The sequence below is a fragment of the Hyaena hyaena genome, unplaced genomic scaffold (genome assembly GCF_003009895.1).
Source record: "Hyaena hyaena isolate Hyena2069 unplaced genomic scaffold, ASM300989v1 scaffold_2, whole genome shotgun sequence".
Taxonomy (NCBI): Eukaryota; Metazoa; Chordata; class Mammalia; order Carnivora; family Hyaenidae; genus Hyaena; species Hyaena hyaena.
In genome coordinates this window covers 2,212,666-2,233,924 of record NW_024080634.1, presented here as the reverse complement: position 1 = coordinate 2,233,924, position 21,259 = coordinate 2,212,666, and the positions used below count along the sequence as shown (strand labels likewise).

The 21,259-nt window shown below is 42.1% G+C and overlaps 1 protein-coding gene across 7 annotated transcripts in view; it reads left to right on the top strand.

The window, feature by feature from the left end:
- Positions 1 to 4,984: 4,984 nt before the first annotated feature.
- Positions 4,985 to 21,259, top strand: part of SYNJ1 (synaptojanin 1) — an 86,854-nt gene continuing 70,579 nt past the window's right edge. For all 7 annotated transcript variants that reach the window (XM_039228372.1, XM_039228364.1, XM_039228354.1 and 4 more), the window contains exons 1-2: positions 4,985 to 5,067; positions 6,003 to 6,148. In XM_039228372.1, the coding sequence (XP_039084303.1) occupies positions 6,025 to 6,148 (124 nt within the window). In that variant the 5' untranslated portion in view covers positions 4,985 to 5,067; positions 6,003 to 6,024. The remainder of the gene's footprint in view (positions 5,068 to 6,002; positions 6,149 to 21,259) is intronic.

Below are 21,259 nucleotides of genomic sequence, written 5' to 3'. Positions count from 1 at the left end.
GCAGTAGACATACAAGAGACTGTTGAGGGGGGTGACAATAAGGGGGAAGGGAGATGGGGCTGGAGGAGGCCTGGAGAGGCTGAGAACTGAGAGACCACGAGGCACGCGTGACCTCTGGAGTCATGAAAGGACTTAGGGTCTCAGATACAAGGCTGACAGGGCCTCCTCGACCCAGGGTCCCAGCGCTGAGGAGTTTCCTGTCTCCAGGAGCCGGCCTTGGACTCCCCACCATGCCCTCTCCCTGGAGCCCAGGGTCTCCTTGCGGGGAGCTGGGAGGGGCGCGATTCCGTGGCCGCCAGACCAGCTCTAATCTCTCAGGTATGTTACACGTCATCTCCCAGAGGGTAGCTGCCTGCGGTGATAACCTTATCGCCCAACACTGGCCCCAAACTGCGCTGTGAGCACCTTACCTCATAAACTGTAAAGCTCTCCAATTGCTTTAAAGCCAGCTTTACTGAGGTATAATTTAGAAGCAGTAAAGTTTACCCCCTTAAATTTAAGTGTGTACAGTTCAGTGAGCTTTGGTAAGTGCTGAGTTTTGCTTCAGATGCTAATTTCCCTCGAAATCATGAAATCCTTCTAAAAACGGTCCAGTGTTGCAGCGCTGTAAAATGCATTATGTAAGTTGCTATATCCGTATGGTTGCCGGGACTCCTCTCTGACATGGTCATATCCATATGGTAGACGGCCTCTTGCCAATCATTGACTGTAACCACGATTTTGGTTTGTTGTTTTAAGTAAATGAAACTGGGAACAATTAAGACACTAGAACTTCTGCGTGTAATTGGAAGAGTGAAGTAGGTCTGAATGTTTGGGAGACCTCTGCTTTGATCAGGCTGTCGGTGTCCAAAATGCTTTGGAGACTGTCCTGCAAAACAGAAACTGTGTGGAAACCAGATTTGGTTTGCTCAGTGGCTTCAGACTGCCTGGCAAAGGCAGACGAGCTAAAAATTGTTACGTGGAATTGGTTTTGATGTGCAATGTTGACTGGCCCCTGGCCTGCTTCTGGACCTTCAGGCCCCAGTAATTTATATCGGCTTTCCTCTAGGGCTGAGCCTTGGATGTTAACTATCATGCAGGTCGGTAAGAATGCCCATATACAGTGGTCCTTAGTTTGGGGGCTTTTATTTAAAAAGATCTTTAGGTGAATATACTCTATATCCTGTGCTTGATTCAAAGCACATGGTGGAGGTGAAAGCTTTGATGAATTCTGTGGAAGCCATTTTAAGCTACTTTACAAAAACACCTAGCCCATGAAAGCTTACCTTTCACATGTTACCTTAGGTGTTGAAATTCCAGAGACACCTGTTGCCTAGGGACCAAGAGCCAGGTTGACAGGTGACACCCTCTAGCTCTCCTCTCAGTGAGGCCGAGCCCTGCTGCCGCTCGGGTCCTTTGATTTCCACGAGAATCCTGTGTGTCATTAAAACAAACTGCTTCTCTTGAGCTCCTTTGAGTTGGTCTGTTGTTCGAAATGAAAACTTTTTGTCACACAGAAGTTCCTTGATGTGTATGGGAGCAGTTTCTTTAGCCTTTGAAGCTTTTGTTTGGTTTTATTTTCACAATGATTCTGCTCTCCGACTTAACTGTATTTTCTATTTACAGGGTTTCTGTTTTGCCAATTTAAAATCTCCTTCTTCACTTAACTGCTATAAACTTATGCAGAGGAAACAGCTCGTGCTATTTGGAACCTATTCTTGTGTTGCCCCTTAAGACCACTATTTTCTCTTCAACAAGAAGCCACCCCTTTCTATATACGAATGGCCCTCTGCAGATGCTGATAAAAATGAACTCTGGTCCATGTAACCTGAACAAGAGCCTGTTAAAGAGAACTGAATCAGGCTGTTAATATTCCCCAAGTTTGCCAGTGTTTGCTAGCATTTTGGTAAAATTCAGGATATAAGGAAAATTGGGGCCTACTACTAATTCATGTTAGACATCTGTCAAAACTTGTGGTCTTGTAACAGTACAGTTTTTGAAAATGGCATTGATAATAATCATTAATCATTTCTAAGTTAATAAGCCCTAGCAGTAGTGTACAGGGGACATATTTTAGACTGAGCCATTTAGGAATACATTAGTCCCTGTAGGAGCATTTTTGACTTAGAGAAATGACAAGTGCGTATTTTAACCTGATACAGAAAATTGCCTGTAGGGGAAATAATCTGATCAAAAATCATTTAGAAGTCAAAGTGTTTGTCTTCAGTTTGTTGAAGCTATTGAAGCTGATAATCTGAGGCACATATCTGAGGCCATTTGGCCGACCTCGGTTTCTTGATGGAAAGTCACACAAGTCTTGTATTAATTGTCTGTGGCTGTTGTAACAAATTATCACCAACTGGGTAGTTTAAAACAATGGGAATTCTCTCACAGTCCCGGAATCCAGAAGTTTGAAATTGAGGCCGTGGCAGTGCCGTGCTCCAAAGGCTCTAGGGAGGGACCCCTCCTACTCTCTCCGGGCTTCTGGGGGCTGCCGACATTCCTTGGCTGGTGGCCATCTTGCTCCAGTCTCTACTTCTGTCTTCACATTGCCTCTGTGTGTGTCTCATTTCTCTCTGCCACCCTATAAGAACAGTTGTGATTGCCCTTAGGGCCTGCCCAGATAATGCAAAGTAATCTCAAGACCCTTAACTCCGTCACATCAGCAAAGACTTGTTTTCCCTATAAATTAACATTCACATGTTCCAGGGATTAGGATGCACTATTTTCGAGCCTACCACAGGCCTCATGGCTCATATTGAATGGTCAAGAAAGTGTCAGCACGTCTCTGTGGGTCCTTAAGACTTCAGTAAGAAGTTTGTGCCATTTAACATGTATTTTAAGTCCGTACTTCCTCCCAACCCCCACCGACACTCTTCAAATCTGGTGAAAATTTGGCATTTTCATGTGCTGTAACAAGCATAAGTAATAAGGAGGGACAAGAAAAAGAAGGAATAACATTCTATAGAAGTCACTAGTAAAATGGCCCTTGAGTTTTCAAACTCTGAGCACGTGCTTATTTCATGACTAAAATGAAAGGATTTGGAAAGGTGGTGGCCTTCTGACAGCTCTAGGAATGAGTCCTGCTTATTCCCCGCCTTCCCCCCCCCCCCAGTTTATTTTGAAGAAAGAAACAGCAATTCAAACCCAGAAACAAGAAACTTCGACCTTACTCTCCTTAGTCCTAAATCAAAAGAAATCAGAAGTAGGCAGAACACCAGCTTCTAAAAGAGCCCAGTACCCACAATTCCCACTCTGAGAGTTGGGGGGTGGAGGAGTGGTTCTTCATGTAGCCTCATAGACCGGCATGATGGGAGTGATCTTAGGTTTAGGGTGGGCAAGTTTGGTTTCCGGTCGCAACTCCAGAGTTTTAATTTTTAACAACTTCTCTTTTCTGGGTCTCAGCTGTCATTAAAAGCAACTCCCAAGCAAAGTATTCAAAAACATCAACATCTCCCCTTCCATATGTTTTTCTGGTGCATACATCTGCCATTCCTTCAGGACTAGAGAGGCATTATAACTGAATAGGCAAAAAAAAATTTCCATTCACACCCACTCCCATTTACTTTTCTCTGTCAAATGCAATCTCTAATTGAAATGGATTCTTCTGGAAAAAAAAAGAAAAGAAAAGCAACCACAGTCCAGCAGAGACTCCTTTAATTCTGAGGCTGCTGTCGGTAACTACTACTAATAACAAAACAACCCTTTTTTAAGTAAATAGTACTAAATGAGAAATCCCCCCCAGTTGTCAGAACTAAATGTGTCTTTGCATCCCTCCCTCCTTCTAGAAAAGAAATGGCTTCTTTTTCTAAAGAATTATAGCTACTTTAGTATCCTGAAATCAGGGTGGGTCCAGCCTCTCTAAAATGGATGAAGAAATGTTAAATCAAGTCACATGACAGGGCCTGGAGGGGGAAATGACTTTGTGCAAGATAACAAATTTAAATTCTGCTTTTGCTGCTAAAATAAACGCAAGAAGGGGAAGAGGTAAAGAAAAAACAAAGGCCAGCAGAAACAGCTTCTGGCTTCCCTGGGATTTCAATTCCTTTTGCCCCCATTGGCTTGGACTTCATTTCCATGTTTAGGTCTAATGAGCGGAAACAGAATGAAACGTCCGTAGGACACATTGATATTAGCCACATAGCATGATTTGTGAAAAAACGAAAGGGTTAGATGCCTTCCGTTATTAAATTGCGTGGTTGACGAAAGCTATTCGCCATTCAGTGACAACCATAGTTGCCTCAGTACAGCCATGTTTCAACTCAGTCCTGAGGTCCTGGTTTGTGACATCCGAGTCTCCACCGTTTGTACGACTAAGCGCTCTCCTACAGTGTTCCTGAGAGCTCTGGAAAACGCCAGAAGAAAAGGCAGCTGACAGAGTTGTTCCAAAGCAGGCATTAGTTTTTCTTCGGCTACTTATCCAGACGCTAGGATGGGAACAGAGCGCTGTTGGCGCGGAGACACCATGGACAGCTCTTCAGGCGCCGCCGGGTGGGCCCGCGCGCTGACTCCCCAGAGCCCTCCCCCCGCCCGTCAGGCCGGCGGGGGCGACAGGGGGTGGTCCTGACACCCATCTTGGACACGTATCAATACCCGGTCCCCAGAGTCCCTCCCTGGTGCCCACGGGGAAGGTTGGTACGCTCTGAAAAGCCCACGCGAGGGGGTCAGGGAGGCTGATCCTTCTCGTCCCCGCATCCCCAGCGACCTGCAGCTGCGGCCCTGGCCGCAGGCCGCCTGAGACGAGGGTCGCTGCGCGTGTACGCAGCAGGCAGCCCACCGTCTCGGACTCTCAGGGCGGTCCGGAGTGGGCGGGGCCTCCCTTCTGTCGCCCCGCCTTTTCCCGCGAGGGGCGGCCCTTCCGCCCCCGGCCGCAGCGCAATGCGGAAGAGATGGGCCTGCTGGAGCGGAAGTGACGCTTCCGGCGGCTGTGGCGGCTGCGGTTGCGAGAGAAGGAGGAGGAGGAGCCGGAGGAAGAGGTGAGCGAGCCGGCGGGGGGCGGGGAGCGGCCGCGGCCAGACCTACCGGCAGCCGGGCGTGCGGGCGGACGCTTCCTGGTCAGCCTACCCCGCCGCAGCCCGGGCGGGAACGGTGAGGGGCGATCGCGGGCAACCCAGGCTCGGGAGGGCGGGCGGGGGTGTGAGGAGACTACAGGTTGTGCGGGGCGCCACATCGGGCGGGGGCTGTGGTGACAGCGGCTGTCAGCCTGCCCGCGGGAGAGTCACCAAGTCGGTCTGGGCGCCGGGTCATCCCTGCTGGCGCATAATGGAGGGATCGGGCGGCTGGGCGGTTCGGCGGCTGCGTCCCCCTGGGAAGGAGCCGCTTTCCCGGGCGGTCGTCTGCCCGGGATCCCCGAGGAGCCCCGGTCGGGTCCGTGTCCCGAGTCGTGACTCTTCCCGGGTGGCCATTCATATTTACGGGCTTCCGCCTGCTGTCGCCCCCACCCGGCGGTGGCCTGCGGCCGGGCGGGAGGTGGCGGTAACCTGTGCCGCTTCCCTTGCCCTTCGCCGCCGCCCCCGGGAGCGCCAGTCGTGTCGCGTCGGATAATCCTTTCCCTCCTCCTGCCCCCTAAGGAGCTTTGAACCGGCCTCGTTAACCTTCCCTCCCACCTCCTCTCCTTCCCACGCAAGGAAACACCGTGAAGTTTCCGAATCGGTTCCCTTTCAATGTAGTGACAAATCCCGAAGCAGGAAGCTGGTCAACAACTCCGAACGAAATACGCTCAAAATCTTTCCTTTTGGTAAAGATAAAGTAAACGGAAACTCATCTCAACCGAACCGTTGGTGGCCTTAGAGTGTAATTAAACCTTGTGCTCTTGCCTTGCCGTGAGAATTGGTGGCTTTTCGGTAAAATTAAGTGACGGCTTATCTTTTGGAATAAACCATTCGCTCCCTGGAGCTCCCTTTTATTTTTTTCACCCCCCCCCACCCCCCATCGAAACCTGGCAGGGAGGGGCTTCTGGAAGCCTTGCAGTCCTTGCTGCAGAAGGAAACGTTAGCTTCATTTGCTTTGCTTGCTTTGCACAGGGCTGCCTCTGAAGAAAGGAGAATGGCGTTCAGCAAAGGATTTCGGATCTATCACAAATTGGATCCTCCACCTTTGAGTCTCCTCGTGGAAACCAGGCATAAGGAAGAATGTCTCATGTTCGAGTCTGGCGCTGTGGCTGTGCTGTGTAAGTCATCTGTTTCAGCCCAACTGATCAGGATGGCTCTGTGTTGTGATTTGAAATAATTCAGACTCAACCATGTTTTTAGGGGGAGACCCCGACAGCCCCTTCACTGTATTTGGTAGAGCAGAGTATGCAGTTACTTTCTTTCCTCAAACCTTATTTTAAACTTTCATTTTCTTTTCTCCCCCACCCCCTTTGCAGGTTTCCATTGGGGGTCGGGGGGAAAATGCAAGTTGGGTTACAGGTTTTTGCTTTCCTGGATCCTCTGCCTCCGTAAAGTACATCTTTCTCTCCAAAGAAATACTGCCACAGTTCATATCACATCACGTAAGCCCGTAAAGGCTTGCTGGACATTTTTACTGTAATGACCAGGATTTCTTATATATCAGCTATAGTAACGTATTTAATGTTTTTGGAGTATCTTTGGAGAGACCCTTAAATTTCTAGTAAGAGAACTGTAAACTAGGATTTCATGTGAGACATGCGATTAATTCCGTGTCCTTGGAAAAATTATTTTGATTAAGAAAAGGACAACTGCGCCACAAGACGAATAGATTAGGAAGGTCTGGGTGGTTTTCTGCACAGATGGAGGAAATGAAAAATAAAAAGGTTAATTTGAATATTAATTTTCTTTCTTAATCCGAGATTTTGGCGGACGACTCCAGGTTGGGGTTATTTGAAATGTGATTGTGTTTTTGAAGGCTTTCTCGTGATAACTCCTTGTGTTGTTCATGTTTTTTTTGCTTTGTTAGCATCAGTTTAGCCGCCGGTCATAGTTTTATAAATTAAAAATAGCATTTGAAAGTCATCCTTAAAATATAAGCCCCTAAATATCTTCAACTTTTAAACTTTCTTCAGAGCCAGTAAGTGAAGAGCCTACGAAGACCCTGGCTTTTGCATACTTTTCCATAGTAACCTGTTAAAATGTTAACCTGATGTTAATACTCTAAAATAGTACATTTTACCTTGATTGGGAAAAGGGGTAGTGACATAATGAAAAGGCTGAAGCAAAGTATAATGTATAAGAAATGTATATATTTTTGGTACACATAGTAACATAGTTTGAGCAGGATGTTTCTAAGAAAACATCTTAATAAGATGAGTTATACTTAGTGTGTATTTCATTCCTTCAAACTGTTTTTTAGATTTAAATAAACCAAAATATAACTTGCTATAATATTAATTTGCATAGCCTATTTTTTTCATACTACAAATATAGTTCTTATACTGATGAATTCTTAATTTAAAATATCTGGGGGGAAGATAGGTTGGTTTAGTTGGGAAATATTTTTTAGCTGCGTGTGTGTGTGTGTGTGTGTGTGTGTGGATGGGTGGGTGTGTGTTCTGGTGATGTTACGTGATTTTTTAATTTGTCTAAATTTTATTTCTTTTTTATTTTTTAAAAATGTTTATTTATGGGGCACCTGGGTGACTCAGTCGGTTAAGCATCTGACTTTGGCTCGGGTCACGATCTCACCATTCGTGAGTTGGAGCCCCACGTCAGGCTCCGTGCTGACAGCTGGAAGCCTGGAGCCTGCTTCTGATTCTGTGTCCCCTCCCTCTGTCCCTTCCGTGCTTATACTCTATCTCAAAAATAAATACACATTTTAAAAAGTTTGTTTATTTATTTTTGAGAGAACATGAGCAGAGGAGGGGTAGAGAGGGAGTGAAGAAGGAAGGGAGAAAAAGAGAGAGAGAATTCTAAGGAAGCTCCTTGCTGTCAGCACAGAGCCCCATGCGGGGTTTGAACTCACAAACTGAGATTGGGACCTGAGCCGAAATCATCTCAGATGCTTAACCAACTGAGCCACCCAGGCAAACCTAATTGGTCTAAAATTTAAATGTTTCTACAGTTGTGGTTGCTGGTAATAATAGTGAGTTGAATTTTCAGCTACATAAGATGCACTACCGGTAGTTACTAGGATTAATTGCTTTTATTCTCAGGTAGGAAACCTAAGGGTAATCATATTTCCAAACCTCCAGCAGCTTTTATGCCAAATAATGGTTAAGAAAAAGCAAACTTCCTCAACCATGCATTTTGGCGTTAACATTTATTTTACAGAAAAGAATATTAAAAACACTGTCTTAACTTTTATTGATTGTATTTCCTTTCATTAGATTTAAACTATATAAACAATTGTTTTAGAGGAAAAAGAGTTTGAATGTTGCCTTTCCTGGTAAAAGCATGCATAAGTGATGTATAATTTATTAGATATGTTATTAGCTTTCCTACAATAGACTTTAGAGTAATAACTTGATTTAATGTTAAGAGCTAACAGACCTTTTAATATGTCCTTTGACTTGTAAAATTAATTTGACATTCAGTTTGGAGCAATACCAAGGTGCATATTATGCTGTAGAATGTTCGTTCTTAAAATCTCACATTTTTTAAATGCCTGATGTACTCAGGGAGCCGCGTTTGGAATATACTGAGGTGTTCTTTTCAGCAGGTCCCAGCCCCTTGAACCTCAGTGCAGTCTGCTTATTAATCTGCAAGAAGAATCTTCAAAAATCTTGTTAGATATTAAACCAAAGTGTAACCCCAGTTTTCAGTGAGATTGGGTTTAAAGTCCTCAACCTGTCCTTCAGGGCCTTCTATAACTTCCATAACTCCCACTCTCTGCGTCCAGTATCGGTGTAGGTCTCCTTTAAGGAGAGACTCTTGTGTCTCCACAGTGCTTTCCCAGAGTGCTGTGCTTTTTGTACCCTTCATCATACTCCTCCTGTCACATCCTCTTCCCTAGAATGCTCTTCTCTACCTTTGCACTCGAAGCCTGTCCTTCTCGCACAAATCAACTTCCTTCCCGAGAATCTGCGCCACCCACCCACTCCGTCTCATTCTTGTCTCTTCCTTTTCATCATTTCTCTAGAACTGAGTCCGTATCAGGGGATAAGCCCTTTTTATGTGCTGGTTTGTGTTTCTCTACCTGCTAGTATGCAGGTGCTCGTTCGGAAAGCAGGTGGTAAAAGTGACCGTTGCAGGGCTCAGTCATCTACCAGAAGTGTATGATTTCTACAGGCTCTGGTGGTCCTGGCCGGAAAGAGTAAAGTTTAAAAAATTAGACATCTTAGGCAGTACATATCATTGAGGATTGACAATCACTTATTTGTGCTGGCTTATGCCAGAAGGGCCATGAGATACCCAACATGAAACCTGATGTTTCATATTATTAGCACATATCAAAAAATAAGGTGCCAGTGAAAACGCAATAAAAACAGTTCCAGATCATGGATCTTTGGTAGGGCCTGAGCGTCCACCAGTCCAGCCTCAGGACTCTGTCTTTATGTTGGTAGTCTTCAAAACTTTTTTTTTTTAATGTTTTTTATTTATTTCTGAGAGATAGAGACAGCATGAGCAGGGGAGGGTCAGAGAGAGAGGGAGACACAGCATCCGAAACAGGGTCAAGGCTCTGAGCTGTCAGCACAGAGCCCGACGCGGAGCTCGAACCCACGAACTGTGAGATCATGACCTGAGCCGAAGTCGGACGCTTAACCGACTGAGCCACCCAGGTGCCCCGGTAGTCTTCAAAACTTAAATCGGTCGTGGTATATGACTTAATCAGTGAGCCTGTGGTTTTCAGCCCTGGATGCATATGGTAATCACCTGGCAGGGGAGAGGGGGTGGGTTAGAACTACTGGCGCCTGGGCTCCAGCTCCCTAGAAAATCTGATGTGATTAGGCTGGAATGATTATTCTGAGCATAGTTTATACAGGCTTTATAGTTATTGTTTATATTTCCGTGATAGATTGTGGGATAACTTTTTTAGCTTGCAAATTTTATCCAAAGTAACCATGTGGCCAGAATTTTCATGCTATTATCTCTTATTGATAGTCAACATTATAGTAACTAGTTACATAACATAAATATATTTATATATATTAGAAGTAGTTTTCTTGGGGCGCCTGGGTGGCTCAGTAGGTTCAGCGTCTGACTTTGGCTCAGGTCATGATCTCACAGTTCATGGGGGCATCTGGCTCTGTGATGACAGCTAGCTCAGAACCTGGAGCCTGTTTCCACTTCTGTGCCTCCCTCTGTCTCTGACCCTCCCCTGCTCACGCTGTCTCTCTCTCTCTCTCTCTCTCAGAAATAAGTAAAACATTAAAAAAAAAGAAGTAGTTTTCTTGAAACATTCAGCCTGAACCATCATGCTGATGCTCCCACAGCCCCTTTTGATACAGTGCTTTCAGATGATGTGGAATTTCCGGGTCTGGGTACTGTACTCTCTGAGGGAAAAACCCATGTCTCAGTAATCTTTGTATCCCTACTGCTTGGTACAGTGTTTTTTATTCACAGCTACAGAATAAATGGCTAAATTAGTGCTGTGGCGAGGGACGGTGGACAGGGAGGAGGAGGAGATTAACCTAAGCTAGCTTACAAAGTTCACAAAAATACAGTATTCTATGTTCGAAAGTATGGTACCTCTTTCTGTAAAGTTGAGTTTTTATTTTTTAAAGAATTGGCACTTGGCTGAACTGCTGACCCAGAAAACAGTTTAATTAGACTAAAATTTGATGTCTAAGGCGCCGTGGTTCAGTGTAGGAAGTAGATTCTCTGTGGCTAGCATACTGTGTCTGGACCGGTGTAAGCAGCATGTGTGATGGTCATGGAACTATGAGCCATGATAATATAGGACAATATTGTAGAGATCTTTGTCATAGAATGTGGATTACAGTGCCTTTTCTGTGAACCTGCACACTCTAAAGGAGTAATAATAATGAAATAATAGTTGCCATTTATTGGAAGCTTTCCCCTCCAGTCACAGCATTAAGCCAGAGGTTCCTAGACTTTATTTTTTCATGGTGTCTCATTAGGGTTTTCACAGCAGCCCTAGGCCATGGTTCTGTTTATTAAATAACTAGGTCCAAATGTTAAATAGTCCTGTCCTAAGAACTCTGGTACCTGTTTGGAAAAAAGAATGCAAGTAAATAAAAATAATTTATTTCCTTCATAAATAACCAGTTATTTACTAATGGGATATGTATGTGCCTGTTGAGTGTTGAACAACTTTTCACATCTTAGAATCAGATTGGGCAGCTCCCACCCCCGTTTCCTGTTCCGTGTTGACTTTGGAGCGGTACTTGCTTTTTATCACAGCAACTACTGAAAACCCAGCTTTACAAAGATAAGATATCATTAAAGGAATGCCCTGTACTCTGCTGTGAGTACCCTCAACTCACTCAAGCTAATAGTTTGGGCAGTGCAACATCTGTGAGTATCTCTGTACTTCTTTCAATTTAAAATATCCTGCAGCCCTTATGGGAGTTTGTTGAAGTGTCCTAGAGCGTGTCAGCATACAGTTGAGGAGACGTATTAGACACCCTTTTCATTTAATTCTGTGGCTTGTGCTTTTATCTCCCATTTCATAGATGTGGAAACTGAGGCTTGGAGAGATTAAATAACTGCTCCAATGACATAATCTTACCATTTGATTTTTTTCACTTTATTATTTGCGTTGTTGTGAGGGTGGTTAATATTTGGGGGTTGGGGAATGAAGAGCGAAAACAAGGGAGTGCCAATAGAAGACTTTAAACTTAAGTGAAATCAATCGCATTATCTAACGTGGGAAGTGTTAAACTTGCTGTGTTTTTGCCTACCAACTATTGATATAGTAGAGGAAACATGATTTGGTTTAGAGTTAGGTCATTAAAAACATAAAATTGCTTTGCTGAGCCAAGTTAAATGTTAGGTTCTGAGATTTTGGGTAGCAAGTGTAGTAGGTGGTGATGACAAGCCGTGTGCATAGTTTTTTTTTTTTTTTTTATAATTGCCAAATGCTGGCTGTCAGCATGATTGCCCTTTAGATAAGTTGCAGTATCTTACCTCTTTTTAAGAAAAAAATTTAAGTTGAGGGATGAAGTCCCTTTTATAGTTGACTTTTTCTGCACGGAATGGTGAGATTTAGACTTGTTATATATCACTTTGTGTCAGGGTTGCAAAAATTTATTTTCTTTTTGTAAGTAATTTTTTAGCATAGTTCCTATTTTATAGAAAAGAAAGTAAACAGCAACTTAAATATCTATGCTAAAGAAACAAACAAACAACCCTCACATTAACCTAACTTTTCCGTTCTGGGCCAGATAGCAGGATGAGCTTGTTAATGTTGGGCCAAACTAGTAGTTACCAAGTGCTTTCCTTCCTCTACCACTTAACTTTGCTTTGAGAAAATAAAAGGCAAAGCACAGTGTCTTCCTCAGTGAACAGTAGAACCCCATTATGCGATTTTATTATATAATTCCAGGTCCATCAAGTGTTCTTACTTGTCTTATAAAATAGAATTTAACAGGCTTTTCGCTTCTGACCATGATGGTATGACAGGAACTGGATTTAACCTCTTACATAACAACAACGAAACAAAGAAACGATTTGCAGGTATTGGATGAGAGGCGGCACGAGACGCTGGTACTTGAGGGCAGGGAAACAAAGGAGGCCAGCCTTATGACTGCTCTAACTGATCACTCTAGCTTATTACCTTGAGTGCTTCTGGGCTACAGTAGCAGGGAGATGCACCCAAAGAAATCCTGGCAGCTTCCCTGAGTTGAGGAGACAGAGTAGGGGATTTGTGGAAGCCAAGGCACTAGGAATTCTCAGGACTGAGAACCGAACAGGAGGTAGCTGCACAGAGCTTCAGAGATGTGCAGAGGGTTCCACTTGACATTTCAGTTGAGTGCTGATCAGTGCCAGTGTGTAAGGGAACTACCCAAGGCAGGGAAAGAACCACCAAAAAGGAGCAGGAAGCAAAGTTCCAGGAGCTCACCCAGGGCTGGGAAGGGTTGAACTGTGAACAGCCAGAATAGAGAAATATTGTAGTACTCAGAATTGGGTGGGAATTGGGTGAAATACTCAGAATTGGGTATATTGCTTTCAGTAGTGGGGCCAAGTAGCCCTAGACTAAAGGCCTCTGTGATCCTATCGGACAAAGCTTAAAAGCAAGACCCAAAGGGTTCAGACTATTTCCTATTTAAATAACTTTATTTCCAAAAACCTTCCCTGTTTCCTAGAACAAAGTTTAAGAATACAGGAATACAAAATATATATCTAGTATTCAACTCTGTAAAATTCACAATGTCTAGCATTCAGTTAAAAATTACCATACATGCAGGAGTGCCCAGGTGGCTCAGTTAGTTGAGCATCTGATTGGTAGTTCGTGAATTTGAGCCTTTTGTCGGGCTCTGTGATGGCAGCTCAGAGCCTGGAGCCTGCTCGTTTTCTGTGTCTCCCTCTCTATCTGCCCCTACCCCTGCTCTCACTCTCGCTCTCTCTCAACAATAAATAAACATTAAAAACATTTAAAAAAATTTTTAATAAAAAAATTAACCATACATGCAAAGAAATAGGAAAACATACCCCATAATGAGGAGAAAAGTCAATCTGTAGAAACAGCTGTTGGAGCACCTGGGTGGCTCGGTCAGTTAAGTCTCCAACTTCGGTTCAGGTCATGATCTCACGGTTTGTGGGTTTGAGCCCCGCATTGTGCTCTGTGCTGACAGCTAGCTCAGAGCCTGGAGCTTGTTTCAGATTCTGTACCTCCCTCTCTCTCTGACCTTCCCCTGCTCATACTCTCTCTCTCTCTCTCTCTCTTTCTCAGAAAGAAATAAAAAACATTAAAAAAAATTTTTTTAGAAACAGCTGTTAAAATTAATAAACAAGGACACTGTAACAGCTATTATAAATATACTCCAAAGGTCCAAGAAGCAAAGAATAAACATATTAAAAAGAGACATGAAAATGTGAAAGGCCTAAATCAAATTTATAGAAATGAAAATAACATTATCTGAAATGAAAAAAAAAACCCACTGATGGGAATTAATAGATTAGACACTGCAGAATAAATGATTGGTGGATTTGAAGACCAAAGAATAGAAACTACTTAAAATGAAATACAGAAAAGACTAGATCAACAGAACCATCAGTGGGTTGGGGAACAACTTCATATGGGTCATGTATATGTGTAATTGGAAACCTAGGAGGAAGGGGCTGTAGCAGAAAAATACATGAAGAAATAACAGCCAATAGTTTTCCAAATTTGATGAAAACTATAAATCCACATATTGAAGAAGCTAAATGAGCCCCAAGCAGCAGACACATGAAGCAGACTACACCCAAATATATAATCAAATTGCTTAAAATCAGTGATAAGGGGAAAAATCTCAAGAAATGGGCTAAGGAAGGCATACCTACCGAAGAAAGAAAATAGCTAGAATAAGGACAGACTTTTCATCAGAAACAATCCAAGCCAGAGGACATAGAACAACAAATTGAAAGTTCAGAAAGAAGAAAACAAACTGTACACCTAGGATTTTGTAGCTGACCACAATTAAGATAATGTAAAGTAAGACTTTCCCAGATATCCAAAAGCTGAAAATATATGAGCCAGTTACAGTGGGTAGCAGTTTAAATAATACAGCTTTTCATTGCGATTGGTACCTAGATTTCAACAATTTTGAGGTAGTAAAGTCTGAATTAGTGAAGTTTATCACTTGTATTTAAACTGTAATTTTGAAAGAAACATAAGGAGTAGGGTTTATTAGTGCATTTGGGGTTAGCTTGGCAATTAGATTGCCAAGAGGAAGTACAGTTTTAAATATGATAAGCATATCATTACCTATATTGGTAACAGTTTATATCTGCTTGAGTTTGTTAATAGTTGTGAATAGTGAATAAGAATTTATGTTCTCTTTTTCTACCAAAATGGATTTTGCAAGGGTAAGCCATTATTGTTCCTCTTGTTATGTTACATAATATAAGCCCACGTTTTCACATTGGAGTGCATTTCACAGCCACTGAACCAGTCACATTACTGTGAATAAATTTGGCTTTTGGGGGAGATGGATTAACTCTTCTGGTCAATTGGACACTCTCTTAGTTTAGGTTGAAAGATACGCCCTTTAAGTTCCTGGATGATTTTGAGATAACTAAGTTAGTAAAAAAGAAAGAGAAAACAAAATACTTCTGATAAAATTATTGGCCTGAAGATTAAATATTTCTATATATTGAATGTTATGTTTATTAAAATACTCATTTCCATTTTATTATAGTTTTCTTATATAGCTTTATATATAAAGTGTGTTTACTTTCATAAATTAGTTCTTGCCAATAAATATTTATTATGAATTGTGTTCATTCTGTTCACTAGTAGACCATAGGATGCTATAGTCTGTTGAGTACCTTACTAAAATATAGATAAAGTCTTTTAATCCTATGGATCCTTTGTGAAGTATAGGAAAAAATAAGGCTTATAATTAAGTACATTTCTAGCTAATTATACATTAGTGCTCATTAGTGGTCTCTCCTTGGTCAACATTGGGCATATGTCTTTGGCTTATCTTGTTGCATGATTTCATCATTCTCTTGGAGAATGGATGAAAAGGTATAGTTACCAGATTTGTAGATGTTGCAAAGCAACATCTGGGATTGATTGATTGATACAGACCTGGGTAGAATAATTACTTATTTTAGATGACACAATTGAAATCCAGCTCTTTCAAGCTGAGAGAATGGATTGGAACCCACAAAGTGAAAGTGCACTTCTCCTTGCACTGGATCAAATTGAGAGTTGTGTCCTTTCCTGATTCAACTGCTATGGTTATAGGGACATTGACATTGTGTGCAGTTTGGATTGGGCTGATGATTAGCAAAATAAGGTAGAAATTGCTGTCATTGTCTGGGTTCCCATAAAACCCCAGCCGATAGGATGGCTACACGGTACGGAAAGTTTGGAATAGATACTGGGTCGACAGTCACATTGATCATTGTACTCCCTCAAACCTGCTCTTCTTTCAGTCTTCCTTAGTTGTAATCCATCCAACCTGCTTGTTTAAATCAGAAGTTAAGGATCATCCTTGGACACCTGGGTGGCTCCCTAAGTAGGCTGAGCATCTGACTCGATTTCAGTTCAGGTCATGATCTCCTGGTTTGTGGGTTCAAGCCCCATGCCAGGCTCTGCTGACGGTGCAAAGCCTGCTTGAGATACGCTCTCTGCCTCTCTCTCTCTCTGCCCCTCCCTAGCTCGTGCTCTCTCTTTCTCTCAAAATAAGCAAACATTAAAAAAAAAAAAAAGAGTCATCCTCGATAGCTCGCTCCTTCTCTCCAGCGTCACACATGCACTCTGTTGCCATGTTCAGTGTGTGTAGTCAGCCCATGCAGGTCACCATTTTTGCTGGTTCTGACACAGTCAAGCCACTGTTGTCCCTTTTGTGGCCCATTATGGTAGCCTCCTTCCACTCCCTGCTTCCACTGCCCTGCCCCACTCTCCCGTCTTTAAAAAACACAATTTAGATCATATTATTTCCCCGATTAAGACCCCTTTTAGCGGTTGACTACCGAACTTAAAATCCAAGCTCTTTAAAATGATCTACATTGAATCATTGAGTCCTGTCTCCCTCTTCAGTCTAACACTATTTTACCTCTTGGTTTCTGTATTCCAGCCACATTAGCCTTCTTTTAGTTCTGAATGCAGAACTCTGTGGTCTCAGAGCCTTTATACATATGCTGTTTTTCTGCTCAATATTTATTTTAAAAAGTGAATTTATTCACATGTGTAGAAAAATACGTAAATCATAAGTGTACAACTTGATGAATTATTACAGAGTGAACATATCCACGCTACCACTACCAGGTTGAAAAATAAACATGATTACTGATACTCCAGAAGATTCCCTCACGTTCTTCCCCATTATCATCTCTACCATGATTTGCAGAGGTAATCACTGCCTGACTTCTTACATCACAGATTCATTTTGTCTGGTTTTTAACCTAACATAAATGGAATCATTCAGCATGTATTCTTTTGGGTCCGACTTCTACGTTCTGTACAGGAGATCCCATGCTGTAGCACGTGGCAGTAGTTTTCACTACTCTATAGTATTCCCTAGTGTGAATATGCCAGTATTCTGATGATATCTACTTCTCATTTTTTTTGTTATGAATGACAGTGGGATGAACATCCTTATCCATGTCTTTTGGTGCACATAGATGCCCATCTCTGTTGGCTGTATTTTTATGAATGGAATTGCTGGGTCACAGAGTATGTTGCTTGGAGCATTTTTATCTCCACCCTTCATTTGGCTAACTTCCTGTTTATTCTTCAGGTTTGAACTTAAAGGTCACTGCTGCAGGTGAGCCCGTTGTAACCACTGCTCTCCCCCCAGCAATTTTAAATTAGGTTCCCTTGTTGTAGTCTGTAGTCTGTCGGAATTCCATCACAGTGTTTATTGTCGTTTATAATTTTGCATTTGTATGGTCATATAATGGCTATCTTCCTAATACAAGGTGTTAGGGCACTGACTTTTTTTCTTGTAGAACTTTGCCAGGGTCCTGGTACATAGTAAACGTTCAGCAAATACTTGTTATGTGAATTAGCGAAAGGTTATTATCATTTTGAGATGTTGCCGAGATGGGGATTTGTGGTGTATACACAACGTTAATTTGGTCAGTTTAATGTCTGTGGGCTGGAGTTTTAATAATTTAATTCTACAAAGAGAACAGTTTCTTTTTAAAATAACTTTTCTTTTTATTTATGTCTGATAAAATGGAAAGTGGCTTTACTGCCAGGTGGTTCTGTGATCTTGGATGAATGACCTAAACTCGAGTTTGGTTCAGCTGAAAATGAGTAGCTTGGTTTGCACGGTCTCCAGGATCCTCTGACTGCAGGCTCTCTGGTTCTCCACCGAAGTGCTACCTGTATGCAAATGAGCCGACCACAAACTGCTGGGCGTGCAACCACAGGCAAATTGTGGTTCTAGAAAGAGCGGACCAACTTGTAATCTTGTTTTCACGTTCTTCATGGCTTTCTTTAGTTTGGTCTTCTGTATCCGCTGAAGAAAGACAGCCTGTCGCCCATCTGGGAGGTTTGAGCCACAGCAGAATGTTAACATTGGGTAGCAGGACCTTCATTAAGTAGTTGATTTATTTAGTTTGTATTCTTGTAATTATCAGAAGTTAGGGAAGTTGACATTTAAATTTAATCCTCAGGGTACCATTTAAGTTTAAAACAAATGACTGTGAAATTATCTGGTGATCTGAGTAATAAGTCAATTTTGTTTCTTTCTATCGAGATGGTGGAGTTAACAATGTAGATGTGATTACCAGGTGGCAATTATTCTCTGTTTAATAAGCCTCTGTTTCACAGTTATGACTCATGAAAATCAAGAAATAGGTATATGGTTATGTTTTAATCTGACTTTCCATAGTCTGATCCGATGCCTGGAATTTTAATTCGGGAAGGGAAGGTATGATACCAATAATGCTGAATAATGCCCAGTCGTGGCATATGATACAGTGCGAGGAAAGAAGTCACCCCAGCAAGAGGGTGCCGAGGAATGTGACAGAGGACACTTCATAGGTTACACTTTGATAGGGAGCAATTGATACGTTAATATTCTTGAGTGTTTTCTCTAGTCTATTAATAGATCATCTCCACAGCTTCTATTTTCATTACTTTCTTGTGGCTTCAGTCTAAACGTAGGTTAGGCCTGCTTTCAGTCATGAATTTGGTTAAAAGAACTTTGAGAGCATGCCCCCAGAGAAAATAATGAATGAGTTAAGTCATCCCAATTATGTTGTTGCATATCATTACCTCATGGCTTGATGTAGTTTTAAATATTTCTTAACCTCTTCTGCGGATGAGTAAAGGCAGGCTTATTATATTCCAAGGCTTTATTTCAACAGAGTAGGATATTAAAGCTAAGTTATTTAGGATGAACGTAAGGACAAAATTTATGACAGAGTACAGCAATATTTACCCTTCCTGGGGTCTCCATTCTGGAATTGCCAAGTCTTCTTTCACAATTTGTTATATATTTATCATTTGATGATTTTATGATTGGCCTTAGAGTGGATTATGGGGTCATTCTAAAGACAGTAAGACTTACTACTTCCTTTCAAGTTATAAAAGTCTAAATGCCCATTGAACTTTTGACTCATCCACCTCTGGTCTAGGGTAGCTGGAGGAAAGTACCTCTCAAATTACTTAGAATTCCAGTAGCCTCCTCTGTCACTGACTAGCCAGAGTTACCTTGTTTTCTCTTCTTTCTGAACTTACCCAGTGTGCCAAAGAATTTTGTCAGAATAAACTTTATCATTTTATTTTGGGAAGTATCAACTGTACATCAAAGAAGGGAGAATAGCGTCATTTACTCCCACATATTTGTCACCCAGCCTCAGTGATTATGTCATGGACATTGTGTTTATCTATATCCCTGTCCACTATTTTCCCCTTCCCATTTATTTTGAAGTAAACCCCGGATATCATGTAATTTCATCCATAAATATTTTTATGAGAGTACATGTTTATGGCATGTATTTTATTTTGCGTTAACGTGACCTTATTCATATTCACGTATTCACTAGGATTTGAATCAAAGGAGACTGCCTGGGTGGCTCCGTTGGCTAAGCATCCGACTCCTGGCTTTGGCTCAGGTCATGATCTCATGGCTCACAAGTTCAAGCCCCACATCGGCCTCTGCTCTGACGGTGCAGAGCCTGCTTGGGATTCTCTCTCTCCCTCTCTCTATCCCCGTCTCCTGCTTTCTCTCTCTCTCAAAATAACAAAAAAAAAAAAATAATAAAAAATAGGAGCTCCTGGATGGCTCAGTCTGTTAAGTGTCAGATTTTGGCTCAAGTCATGATCTCACAGTCTTGAGATGGAGCCCCACATCAGGCTCGGCACTGACAGCTTGGGATTCTTTCCCTCCTCTCTCTCTCTCTCTCTCTCTCTCTCTCTCTCTCTCTTTCAAAATAAAATAAATAAACTTAAAAAAAAAAAAAGAAATCAGTTAACAATGGCTGTCTTCCCCACCTCCCCGCTGCCACCCTCAGGCCACCTTAAATGTTCGCCGTAGACATCACATTTGAAAATTTCCAGACATCACCTTAAGGAATTGTTAAACTTCAGAGCATTCGGATGCTACTGATGGTAATAAAGCTAAATGTCTATCTTTTCGTGTGCAATTTTAAACCTGACAAAACATTCTCTTTTGTGCTGCAACCTCTCAATTTGTTTTTGTCTGTGAGACGAATGCTTAACAGTTGCAGCGTTCTGCATCTCCGGTTAGGTTGGTAATTTGAGATTAAAGGAAATGAGACCATTTCTGTGGCTGTTGGCATACAAGCAAATGCACTATGAAATAATGAGAAGAAAGATTTACTTCCAGCACGATCGGGGAAAACTCGAGGAAGGAAGAGGCATTTGAGTTGGGTACTGAGGGCTGGGTAATGTTTGGAACTGCAGAGATGACTCAGGGGTGTTCCGGATGGAGAAAACACTGTGAACAAAGGGAAAAAGGGGAGAGTGTGGAGCATACAAGGAGCCGCCCGTTTTTCATATTTTATTCATTTTGGCTGCAGTGTGGGATGCAAGGGGAGAGCATTAGGGAAAAGGAAAGATGGAGAGGAGTGAGTAAAACTGTTTGTAAATCCTGTGTTTTATCTAAAGGTCATATGCATCATTTTAAAGTAGTGTGGATTTTTTTATTTTAAATAATCCCTTCTAGTGGAAGATTCTCACATTATCCTAGAATTAAAAATTAGCAGAAAAATAGGATAATAATTTAATTAAGTCTCTCCCTCTTACCTCATGTATTTCTCTATATTTCATGGGGTTTCATAAAATAAAGGGAAACTTTTCCCCATTAAAAAATGCATGGGGAGACGGGGCGCCTGGCTGGCTCAGTCGGTTAAGTGTCTGACTTCGGCTCAGGTCATGATCTCGCAGTCTGTGGGTTCTAGCCCTGCATCGGGTTCTGCGCTGACAGCTCAAACCCTGGAGCCTGCTTCAGATTCTGTGTCTCCCTCTCTCTCTGACTCTCTCCTACTCATGCTCTGTCTTTCTCCATCTCTCAAAAGTGAATAAGCGTTAATAATTTTTTTTTAATGTGTGAGGAGGGGATAACATGGTACTATAAGAGTTTATCTTAGTGCTATGTAGACATAAAAGCTTCTTAATTTAGGAATATACGTATGTGTTTTATAAATTTATTTTCGATGGCTACATTTATTTTTTTTAATTTTGAAACAATGTCAAAAATACAGAAAAGCTGAAGTTCAGTACAAAGAACTTTTCTCTGAGGTCTTGAGAATAAGTTGCTGACATGATGACCCGTCACCCACAAATACCA